Source organism: Phacochoerus africanus, chromosome 12 (genome assembly GCF_016906955.1).
Source record: "Phacochoerus africanus isolate WHEZ1 chromosome 12, ROS_Pafr_v1, whole genome shotgun sequence".
Lineage (NCBI taxonomy): Eukaryota > Metazoa > Chordata > Mammalia > Artiodactyla > Suidae > Phacochoerus > Phacochoerus africanus.
Window position 1 is genome coordinate 16397625 of NC_062555.1, and position 10913 is coordinate 16408537.

The following is a 10913-nucleotide window of genomic DNA, read 5'->3' on the forward strand; positions in this document are numbered from 1 at the left end:
TTCAGTTTAGTGGAAAGGGATAATGCTCCTTATCTTTTAAAAAAATTAGATGTTTACGGATGCACTCTTTCAAAGAGGTAAGTGCATCCAGCATGAAATGACTCTTGCTGGACTCAGAATGCTACGCGCCTGAGTCGGCCCGAGACCTCCTTCTCAGGAAGACAACACTGAATTTGGCAGCTCGGCGCCAAAGTTCCCAGGTACCAAGTGAGGCCCAGACGCTGTACCTGAGCAGGACCCTACGGCGCAGGACCCTACGGCGCCTTCATGGGATAGACCTCTCCCCCGTATCCTCTGCTTTAGCTCCTCTCTGAACTGCCTCAATAGTAGAATCTGATGCCCGTGTCCAGAGTTGTCGGACAGATGCTAAAACCCCCACCAAGTGGAAGAAATGAACTATTAGACGATCATAACCACAAACCCCAGACCTGCTGGCGCATAAGGACGGACAGTGTTAACCCCAAGACACTGACGCAATCAGAGGATCATGTGCGAGCTGATCGCATATCCTGAGTGCCCCTCTCTCAGCCGGATGTCAGTGCCTGGCGGAAACCCACCCCGGAGGAGGGTATTTGGAGCACCAGCTGCCCCGGACTCCTTGCTCGGCGGCGTGTGCAATGCACACTATGCTTTTCTCAACCGCAGCCCAGCGTCGGTAGGAGCCCCCTTACTGCCCAAGCGTGAGACGACCCAAGTTTGCTTTGGTAACTAAAGCCAGGGAGTCTTGTTTCTAGAGCAATGGCTTGGTTACTCCGTGTTACTTTCATGAAGTGGTTAACATTCCTCGTGAAGAAACAGAGGCTAAGGAACTCAAAACAGATGAGCAAACTCGACCTGAATCTCTCTCAGAATTCCTGGTATGCTGGTTGGCAGGATTCCTATCTGCCCCAGGACAGTCTTGTTCTCAAAATCAAAAAGTTCAACAAACATAAATTATGTCCATGCAGCTAAGGAGAGAAACCATAACGATCCCTTGCTTTGTTTTGTTCAAAGAAAAAGGGAAAAGAGAAAGAAAGGGAATCAAACAAATGATGAGAACGTTAACGCTGTGACTCAGAATAAAGAAAAATACCTATTACCTATATCATTATGTATTTTAAACAGCTAATTGCATATCAACCCCATTCCTTACATATCTTCCAGCACCAAGAAAATTACTTGTCTGAGGAGTACAAAGCGCCATAAGAGAGATTTACTTTTCCCCGTATTAACGCTTTGTAGTAAATCCAAGTAATTCAAAACAGCTCTCAGTTAATTCCTAATAAAGTGCCCCCACTTCTAATAAAAGAAAACATAAATTGCTTTAGTAGAAAAGCTATTTTCTAAAACAATACATATCAACAATATTTCGTAAACTTGTCCGCAAAGCTTCACTGGACTATCACATGCCAGTGTAGACACGCAGAATTAGAAAGCTAGATTCCTTCGACTCGCCTACTCACCCCAGGCAAATGTCTGTTTGCTGTGGAACTTCCCCTGGCCAGTTCCCTGCAGGCACCTATTCTCATAAAACCTAGGAAACATCTGAATCATGCTCTCCCCCAGCTGCACCCTTTCTTCTCTGTGGACTGGGAACTGGGGATACTTGCTGCACATGAGCCGAGTGATGGGGAAATCGCGTTTACGAAGCTGAATTCGGAGTGCTGGCAAAACCAGAAGGAAAGAGCCCTATGCTGCAGTGCACACCGCTTGGGTAATGTCACCAAAGATGCAAGCGAGCTAGTGACAATGAGGGGGGAGGGCGTGGCAAGACACCTAAATAGCAGGTTGTCACAAGTATACATCAAATAGCCACTGAGGAGATCACAGAATTCTAACCAATCTGGCAGTGACCTGATCACCAAGGCTCAAAGGCTGGTGTAGAACCTTCTCAAGCCTTTAAGGCGATTACCTGAGGCTTCGCCTTTGCAAGAGGCATCACGGGGCAGAAGTGGGTGGTGGAGCTGTCACAGCAGCAGGGATCACGACTGGACAGAACGGAGCTCTTTTTAATGTCCTCACTCATTCTCTCCTCTTCACACTGAAGCCAGAGACCATTTCCCCTCCCTCTTTCTCTGTCCCTGCATCAAAATGTGTGTTTATTTCCAATTATGTTACACGTACAAGTTACAAGAGGTAAAGGATGCTTCAGCCTAAGTTGAGGAAAAAAGACACATCTCCAAATGAGTTTCATTTATATAATGAAAATAAATTTTTACACAATCAACAGAAACACACCAAGTTTTTTTTGCGAAAAATATTTTTAAATAAATTTTTCTTTTTTTTTTTTTTTACATTCTGATATACATATGTAACAAGGTTTATGGCACAGTAACCAGAATTAAATCAGAGGGAAAAAAAATCAAAGGAAAAAGATGGGAAAGAAAGTAATTGGTTTTGTTTAACTCATTTCTATCTCCAAGCTGGCAATTTTGCACTATTTATCTATTGTTCAGCTGCCAACTCTAACTCATTTGCACACTCAAAACACCATATTATTGCACAAGAAGCCAGTGAAGGCATATGCTATAATGGTCGGGTCCTTGCCATTTCCAAAAAAAAAAAAAAATCTCTTAAACCCAGAAAGGGTGAAAAGTAATCCAAAGTATGAAACACACAAAATCAACAGTATCCTTTGACACTTGAAAGAATGTGAAGGGTTCCTAGACCACTTCAGCTGCCCTGGGCTTCTCTTTGCACCAGTGAGCACGACAGGGCTTGGTTTGGTTGGGTTCTTGCTTTCTCTAAGGACAGCCCAGGCGGATCCTGGACCTTCATGATTCAGCATCTTTTCTACTTACTTTTGGTTCTTTTTAATTGGCTTAAAGTGTAGCATCTTCGGTCTATGAACCTGCACAGACTAGTTAATTGTAAACTCTACAAATTGCTTAAAAGGAAAAGGGGAAGAAACAAGTTTTATGACATTTTTATTGTTGGCTTAAAAAATTACTTCTTCAGCCTCCCTGCTCTGTCGGTTCGCAGGAAGTAAATCTCAATGGCGTCAAAAGTTAAATTCTTCTCACACGGGTTAAAAATAACAAGTTTTTAGATGAGTTTGTTTCCATTCACAAACTTTACCCCCAGCTAAAAAAAAAGAAAAAAAGAAAAGAAAGCATCCATCCTCTCCGTCTCCTAGCGGAGAACTGTCATCCTGTCCAGCCAGACAATTGTCACACAACCGTCTCCACGCCCATCAGCTTTGGTGTCAGGATCCGCGGTGTCACGCCGTTGTTTAGGTCTTCTTCAAACTCCAGCAACTGCCCCATGAAGTTCAGGTTCGGGGAAATAATTGGCCGTTTGCCTTTGACAAATTTATAAGCATCAGTCATGGTCATCCGCGTGTGTTTCATCAAGTAAGCGATGACGATGGTGGCCGAGCGGGACACCCCCGCCTGGCAGTGGATGAGAAGCCCCTTCCCACACTGGTGAGCTTCCTCTGGAATGAAGGAGAGGAACAGGTGAAGGGGAGAAGAGAGATGGAGGGAGAGAGGTTAGCTTTTATCCAGACTGGACAATGCCACTTCCGCAGAGAGAGAACACGTTAAAATGGCTTTGGAAGGCAGTACAGGTCACTAGTTAACTGTGTGTGTTTATGTCACTACCTTCAGAACTGGCTGAAAGCAACAGTAGCATGAATAAGAAGCTACATTTCTGCGTCTAAAGAAAAAACTAGGTCAAGGAGTCATTTACAGTCGACTTCCTAGGTGATGGTGGCCAGCTGAGGACGGAGCCATGGCACAGTCAGCTTCAGGGTGAAGCAAGCTCCTGCTTAGGAATCCCCTCTGATTAAGGATGTTGGTTCCCACAGCCATGCGGTGAGACTCATCAAAGCCAGTGTTATTAACAATGTCATTCCCACCCGTAGGAGAAAAAAGAAACATTTCTTTTTTTGTACTATAGGATGGCTGATTATAGGAACTGAGATTAAATGGATGAGTTTGCCTGGTGAAACCCTAAAGGAGGTTAAAGGAACAAAACTCAACTGGAAAGTTACTACATTCAGCTTCTCACTGGAAAGCCCTACTGTTGCAAAGTTAAAGGCGTATAGTCCTCAGGCATAAGGCGTCATCTCCATCTGAGCCATCCAACCCCCTCTGCATCCAGGCATGCTCTTCCAACACGGCAATGATGCAGAAGACGGAGGAGTTCCAATGATGGCTCAGAATCCAGAGCAACTGCATATGGCAACACTCTAAAGGTTTTCAGCTATTTTAAAATCCCAGGGGAACAGCTCGTGGGCACTGCCTGAATGGATTGTTGATGACATGTCTAAACTAGAAGGCAGCCTTGAAAAAAGTAGCCCTGAGGTGAAGACTAGGGAAGCAGAAGGAATAGGAGAGCCAGGTTCTAACATAAACTCCTACTCCTGGCTACCCACCAGGAGTCCAACGAAAGAGACATGGTGCAAATTTTCATCTTAAAAATCCAAAGATTTAGCTTCCTTTTAGATAACAGTATTTTAGGAAAGTATCTCTCGTTTTCGATTTCTTCTTTTCAGCACACAGTATTTAGCTGCCTTCGTCCCAAGACTGGAAAGCCGGGTGGCAAAGAGCCCCCAAGTGCTGGCTTTGGCCATGGTTCCACCTTGCGTAAGTCCTGTAACTGCCGAGAGCCTCAATCCTCCCTTCTGATTAATGGGACCAACACCAACTAAGCAGGCTCAGAACCAAAGAAATAGCACCACCCCATTCCAGGATAAAGAAACTGGCAGAGGTAAACCTTAAACCTAGACTCTGCTTAGTTTACAGTGGACTCTGTGAATATTATTGTGTTATAAAACAGGCATTGTTTTCCTTCAAGTGAGTATAATATTTCAGTTGATCTAATGATATAACAAAGAAAATAAAAACGGTGCCTATGCAGGGGGCGATGTTGAATTGCTTTTCAGGTTAAATGCTATTTATTTTCTGTTTTGTTTCTTTAAAGAAAAAAAAAAAAAAAAAAACCCAGGTGAGCCTGAGTAATCTATAAGGAATGTGGGTGCTTTGACTGAAATCCTCTTAGAACAAGCATATCCTATGCTACTCATTACACGGAAAACCATTTCCTAACTTCCCCCAACTGGAATTAAGTCAGATAAAATTACAGGCACAACATCATATATCAACAAGGAAGTTCCTCTTCTGCTTGGTGACAAACTTTTCTTCCCCAAGGCTCAAGGTTTGATTCAGACACCAGCAGTAAAGAATCTCAAGCATCTTTGCAGCCACAAGCTCTGCCTGTTGGGAACTAATAAGAGCCTTATAAACACTGCCTCAGTGTATTATAAAAAGGCTCCTGAGTTTGAAGTTGAGAGTGCCAGGCTCTGGTCCCTTCTGGGACACTAAGATTCCTACAACCTTGGAGAAGTCACCTTACTTTTCCGAGCTCAGTGACCACTCGGAAGTTCCTCCCAGGAGTTCCCACTGTGGCACAATGGGATCAGCGGCATCTGGGGAACACTGGGTCTCAGGTTCGATCCCTGGCCCGGCACAGTTGGGTTAAGGATCCAGGTTGCCACAACTGTGGCTCAGATCTGATCCCTGGCCCGGGAACTCCATATGCTGTGGGGTGGCCACAAATGGAAAAAAAAAAGAAAGAAAGAAAAGAAATTCCTCCCAGACTGACCATCCCATGGTCCTGTATTAAAGCCACAATTCACAGGGATACGCAGGCAAGGTGACCACAGCTGCCAAATCTCTGGCAAATCCAGCCTCCCTGCTGGCCGTTAAATCCAAGGTTTTTGTTGTTGTTTAGACAAAGAGACACCAAACACGCCTGCCTTCTTTCTGAGAGAGAGGCCAGTAACAACCTGCTGCAATATTTAGGAAAAGCACTGGGTCATCCCTTTGTGGGAAGAAAGGTTGGAGTTGCTTGAAAAAACAAACAATTGTTAACTACCCGCTGGGTGCCAGGTGCTCGCCAAGTGATACTTTGAGCCTTGTGACAGTTTGCAGCTAGAGAAGCAGCAAACATTAAAGTTTAGGGTTAGGGCCAGCCTGGCCATTCTTCCTTCTGGAGATTAAAGCCTGCTGATGCTAGAATTTTCTCTCCTTGGGAACTACACGATTTGGTCTTTCCCGCTTGCGCGAGTCTGGGGTAAACTACGGAAGTCTCATACCAGTTCATTAACAGGTGACCTCGTGCCCTTTTGCCACCCAACGATGAAGAACTGAGACAAAGCAAACAGCAGGGAAAACCACCCCCAGCGGCCCTCCCCTCCTCTTCTCTGCTCTGCCCTGAGGAGAGACAGGGTCCTGGTCACCACGGCCCAGGTGTCTGAAACAGGTCCTTCCTCAGAAACGCTGCCCGCGCCGCCACCTCCTGTAAAGAGGCGGTATCAGTGGCAAATGAGTTTACCTCACGGTAAGGGAGATGTGGGTGAGTTTGGAAGGGCCATCGTACTCCAACCGCCCGCCCCGTGTCCCCCCACCCCCACCCCCGCGATGAAATTCGCAGATGCTCAAGTCCCTCATGTGAACATGGCAAAGGACCCTCAGAACTCAGCATCGGCGAGTCGCACCTGCGATGGGCGGAAGCCACGGATACCGAGGAGGGCCGACGCTTGTAGGGCCTGCACGGTGCCCGGGGTTCCCACGCACCTGCCCTGACCGCCAGTTTCTTACTCTCTGCCAGTTCTTGGGCGCTGCGATTAAAGGACGGTCAGTGCTGTGACCCTTGCGGCTTTCTCACCGAGAGCCCCGGGAGGAGGAGGGTTTCTCGTTGAGCGGCCCTCCGCCCAATGGGAACCGTTCTTTTGTGACCATCCCGTGGGCTCCAGGAGCCTCCAGGAGCTACGACTTAGGAGGCTACTTTGGCCGCACCAGGTGGCAGAGCCCCCAAACGCCTCGGGCAGCTTTTATGGCCACCCAGGCGTAAACCTCGGACCTGAGAGCAAAGCCAAGGCCGGAGGGAGAAAGGGAGGCGCAAGATGCGACCTCCCCGTGGGAGATAGTTACCGATGAACTCAAAGGCCTCTTCGAAGTACTGCCGCAGGTTCTGCTTGTTGCTGTCGGTGGCCGGCAGCCGCTTGTAGTTGAAGAGGCCTTTCTCGTAGTGGTAGAGGGGCAGGTGGGTGGTGACGTTGATGACGTAGCCGATGTTCAGCCGCTGCATCAGGTCCAGGTCCTGAGCATCCTGCTCGTTGCCGAGGAACAGGAAGGGCAGGATGGGCGTCAGCTCGGCGTTCTCGATGTCGGGGGTGCTGGGCGCGGGCTGAGGTAGCGGGGTCGAGGCCGCGGACGCGCCGCCCCCCACCTCCCGGCACTCCTGGAGCTGGAGGGAGTTGTCGCAGAGGTTTTCATGGTTCTGCTTAAAACTGCTAAGTCCACCTGCGGCCAAAACACAGAAAGTGAGAAGGACTAACCCTCAGAGCTTGAGAACGGCCAGAAAACGCTGTTTTCCCCATAGGAATGAGTGGGTGTGGCGGCTTATTCCTTTTTTTCTTTCTTTTAATGAAGCGGAAACAAAAATGCAAGTCGATTTGGAGTTCCAAGACAAAGGCAGAGGTTATCACGGAAAACAATGCTTTGAAAATGCGCTGGGGCATTTTCCTGTGGCACAGCTGGTTAAGGAGGTCTGGTGCTGTCACTGCAGCAGCTTTGGGTCGCTGCTCTGGAGCGGGTTCAGTCGCTGGCAGGGGAACGGATTGGAAAACACACACACACACACACACACACACAGAAAAGAAAATGTGCTGGTCTCCCTGGGGCAAGAAGCCCTGAAAAGAGTTCCACAAAGCTTCAGGTGGTTTCATTAGCAGCAAATTCGATCTGCCCCCAAAAGCCATATGCTCAGTGGCCTCTACAGAATCTCACACTTTGGGAGCCCAGGAAGCCACAGGTGACTTCTTGGGGTAAGAATTTCTGCCAGTATCTGGGCAGTACAGGTGTGTGTCTTGCACCCTTCATAAGCTCCCAAGGAGGCCAAGCTGGCTCCCAAGAGCAGAATGGTTACCCTGGAAGAAGCAGATTACCTTGGCTATGATCAGTTGCACCCTACCTGTGTCTGGATAAGCTGCTTTCTCTCTGTGTGCCTCAATCTCCCCACCTGGAACATGAGGGCAATGGCATATACCTCTTAGTGTGACTGGTAGTCTGGAATGGCTGCAGACACATATACCGTATGCCAGGGAGTTCCTGTTGTGGCGCAGCAGAAACGTATCTGGCTAGTATTGATGAGGATGCAGGTTCAATCCCTGGCCTCACTCAGTGGGTTAAAGGATCTGGTGTTGCCATGAGCTGTGGGGTAGGTGACAGATGCGGCTCAGATCTGGTGGTGCTGTGGCTGTGGTGTAACCCGCTGGCAGCAGCTCTGATTCGACCTCTAGCCTGGGACCGTCCATATGCCGAGGGTGCAGCCCTAAAAAGAAAAAAAAAGTATGCCAACCTCCCCCTCATCTGATGTAGTGTCTGTTCTGGGAAGGTATCTTAAGTCTTCTGACCAAAGATACTCAGCTAGATGCATAAAGATGCTCACTTCAGCAGTACCTGTTTTCTAAAAGGGCCAAGTTAAAAACAAACAAACAAACAAAAAACCCCATTTCTTTAAAGGGAAGCGTTGTCTTCTTCACCCAGTGTAATTATTATGTAGCCATTAAAACTTGTGAAGGGAGTATGAGGGCAAAGAAAATGTTACTGTTTAATATTAAATTAAAAAATTAAAAAACATTCACCATATGTGTGATCAAAACATGTTTTGTTTGAAGATCAAAACAAAAAACACTTGTTTAACACTTGTTTAAAGTAGGAAATTTATGGATCATAGTTTATTGTTTGAACTTTTATCTTTAATATTTGTTGGATACACTTGTGAGTAAAAACAAAGGATTATTGCAAAGGGTAAGTTGTACAATATACATGTAAGGGTTATGAAATCTGAGTCGACATTATCATCTACCAAATGGGCTCTCATTCTTATCAACTAAGTCCACTGGGGCCTTCCCTCTGAACGGAGGGGGAAGTTGGAGATCTCTTAGAAAAGCCACCAAAACCGAATATTTACCCACCTTGATAAATGCCTTACTTCTGTCTGGATAGTTTCAGGAGATAAGGGAGGAAACAGAGAATGTGAACGGAAGATGGTTGTATGGAAATAAACACGGGAAGTCTATCTGTCCACTAGGTTCTGAACCTGACATCTGTCCTCCTCCATTTCAAGTCTCCCCTTTGGCAACCACAGCAGGAAGCTCTCTAGGCAGTAACCCAGACCCAGTCTCAGGGCTGTTCACAGCCGCTGTACATGAGTCCTGTCACCTGGGCAAGTCCTGTTTTCATTAAGATCTGGCCATGACTCAAAATCATTCGCAGGGGTTAATGTTATGATCATCTGTACGTGTCAAAATCTTCACTTTTTGAAAAGAAAAACAGGAGCTATGATCGTTATGAGTGATTTCTAGAATTAAACTCTATGCTTACATATTCAGCTTATTCTGCTATGAAATCATGAAAAATATATTTGAGGTAATTTTATTTATTTATTTATTTATTATTATTTTTTTTTGTCTTTTCTAGGGCTGCACCCGCGGCATATGGAGGTTCCCAGGCTAGGGGTCCAATCAGAGCTGTAGCCGCCAGCCTACACCACAGCCACAGCCACAGCAACTCGGGATCTGAGCCGCGTCTGCAACCTACACCACAGCTCACAGCAACGCCAGATCCTTAACCCACTGAGCAATGCCAGGAATCAAACCCTCAACCTCATGGTTGCTAGTCAGATTCGTTAACCACTGAGCCACGATGGGAACTCCTAAAGAGATCATTTTCCAAGTAGATAGAGGAAACAGAAACACCAGAAAAACTTCATTAGTTAAAACCTAAATGAAAATTTGAAATTATCCACCACCACCATCACAAGCTCCACAAGAGACTTAAAAGAGTTATTTTAAAATTGACTCCGTGTGCCTTCATAAAATCCAAGTAAACAGTTCAGTTCCACACCAGTTCTGTGATGGGAACCTAATCCCCGCCTTTTTTTTCTTTCTTAAGAAAAAGACAGTTGTTACACTTTTCCATATAAGATGAGAGAAAAGAACAACAAAACAAACTCAAAAGAAGTCTTTAAGGGGGCAGCCAGGGGTGGGCTGGGGGGGGGGTACTTCTTTCTGTTCTTATTTAGGGTCCTCAAGCTATAATTTGTCTTAAAAGCAACTCGTTTAAAAAAAAATAAAAAAAAAAAACAGGCCAGAAAACCACACACACAGAAAAAGCAGCATGCAGCTTTTTAAAATTCTGTCTCTACACCTCCTTTCCCAGTGACTTCAGCGAGAGGCTCCCCACCTGCCCAGTTGCCATAGCAGTTACACAAAGACATGCAATGACATCAGTTGGCATGATATCAGCTCTTTGAGTGCAAACAATACAAGAAGAACTACTTTGTTTAAGGCCTTTGGTGCAACTGTGTTCTGGGGAGCCAATGATGTAATCCTAACAGGTGGCGTGGGCCTTCCATTTGCCCTAATGGGGGAAAAAAAACCCATGGGGGTGGGGAGGAGGGAATTTGAGACAGACAGACACAGAATGGACCGAATCCTGGGGGGACACCCACATGCAAAATTGTGTGTATCCTGCATGTTTAAGCCATGCGGCAACTCTGTCCATCAGCTGTTTGGAAGCAGAGTGGAACAGCAAAGGGAAAATTCTAATGCACACATAGTAACTGGATGAGAAACTCTCATTGAGGGATTTGCACAAACAGGCTGTTAATCGCCAGTCTGCTGACCGATGTGGGCATCAGTTCTCATTAACGGCTGTGCACATCCATGTGCTGCAGTGAAAGAACTCCCTCTGGGGATGGCGCTTACGGCAAAATGGACCAGTAGAATCAGAATCCCACAGGGGTGGTTTGTAGAGAGAGGTCTGGGGGGGGGGTGTTATTCCCGCGGGGGCTGTAATCGGAAGCCAGGGAGGGGGTGGGGGATGGAAGGCGGAGAGCTACAGCGGTTCTCTCCTCCAACA

The 10913-nt window shown here is 46.5% G+C and overlaps 1 protein-coding gene across 1 annotated transcript in view; it reads right to left on the reverse strand.

Annotated features, from left to right (window-relative positions):
• Nucleotides 1-2157: 2157 nt before the first annotated feature.
• The window catches only part of DUSP10 (dual specificity phosphatase 10), a 38562-nt gene continuing 29806 nt past the window's right edge, over nucleotides 2158-10913 (reverse strand). The window contains exons 3-4 of the mRNA XM_047754683.1: nucleotides 6918-7289; nucleotides 2158-3415 (exon numbers count right to left, since the gene is read on the reverse strand). Coding sequence (XP_047610639.1) covers nucleotides 3150-3415; nucleotides 6918-7289 — 638 coding nt within the window. The 3' untranslated portion in view covers nucleotides 2158-3149. The remainder of the gene's footprint in view (nucleotides 3416-6917; nucleotides 7290-10913) is intronic.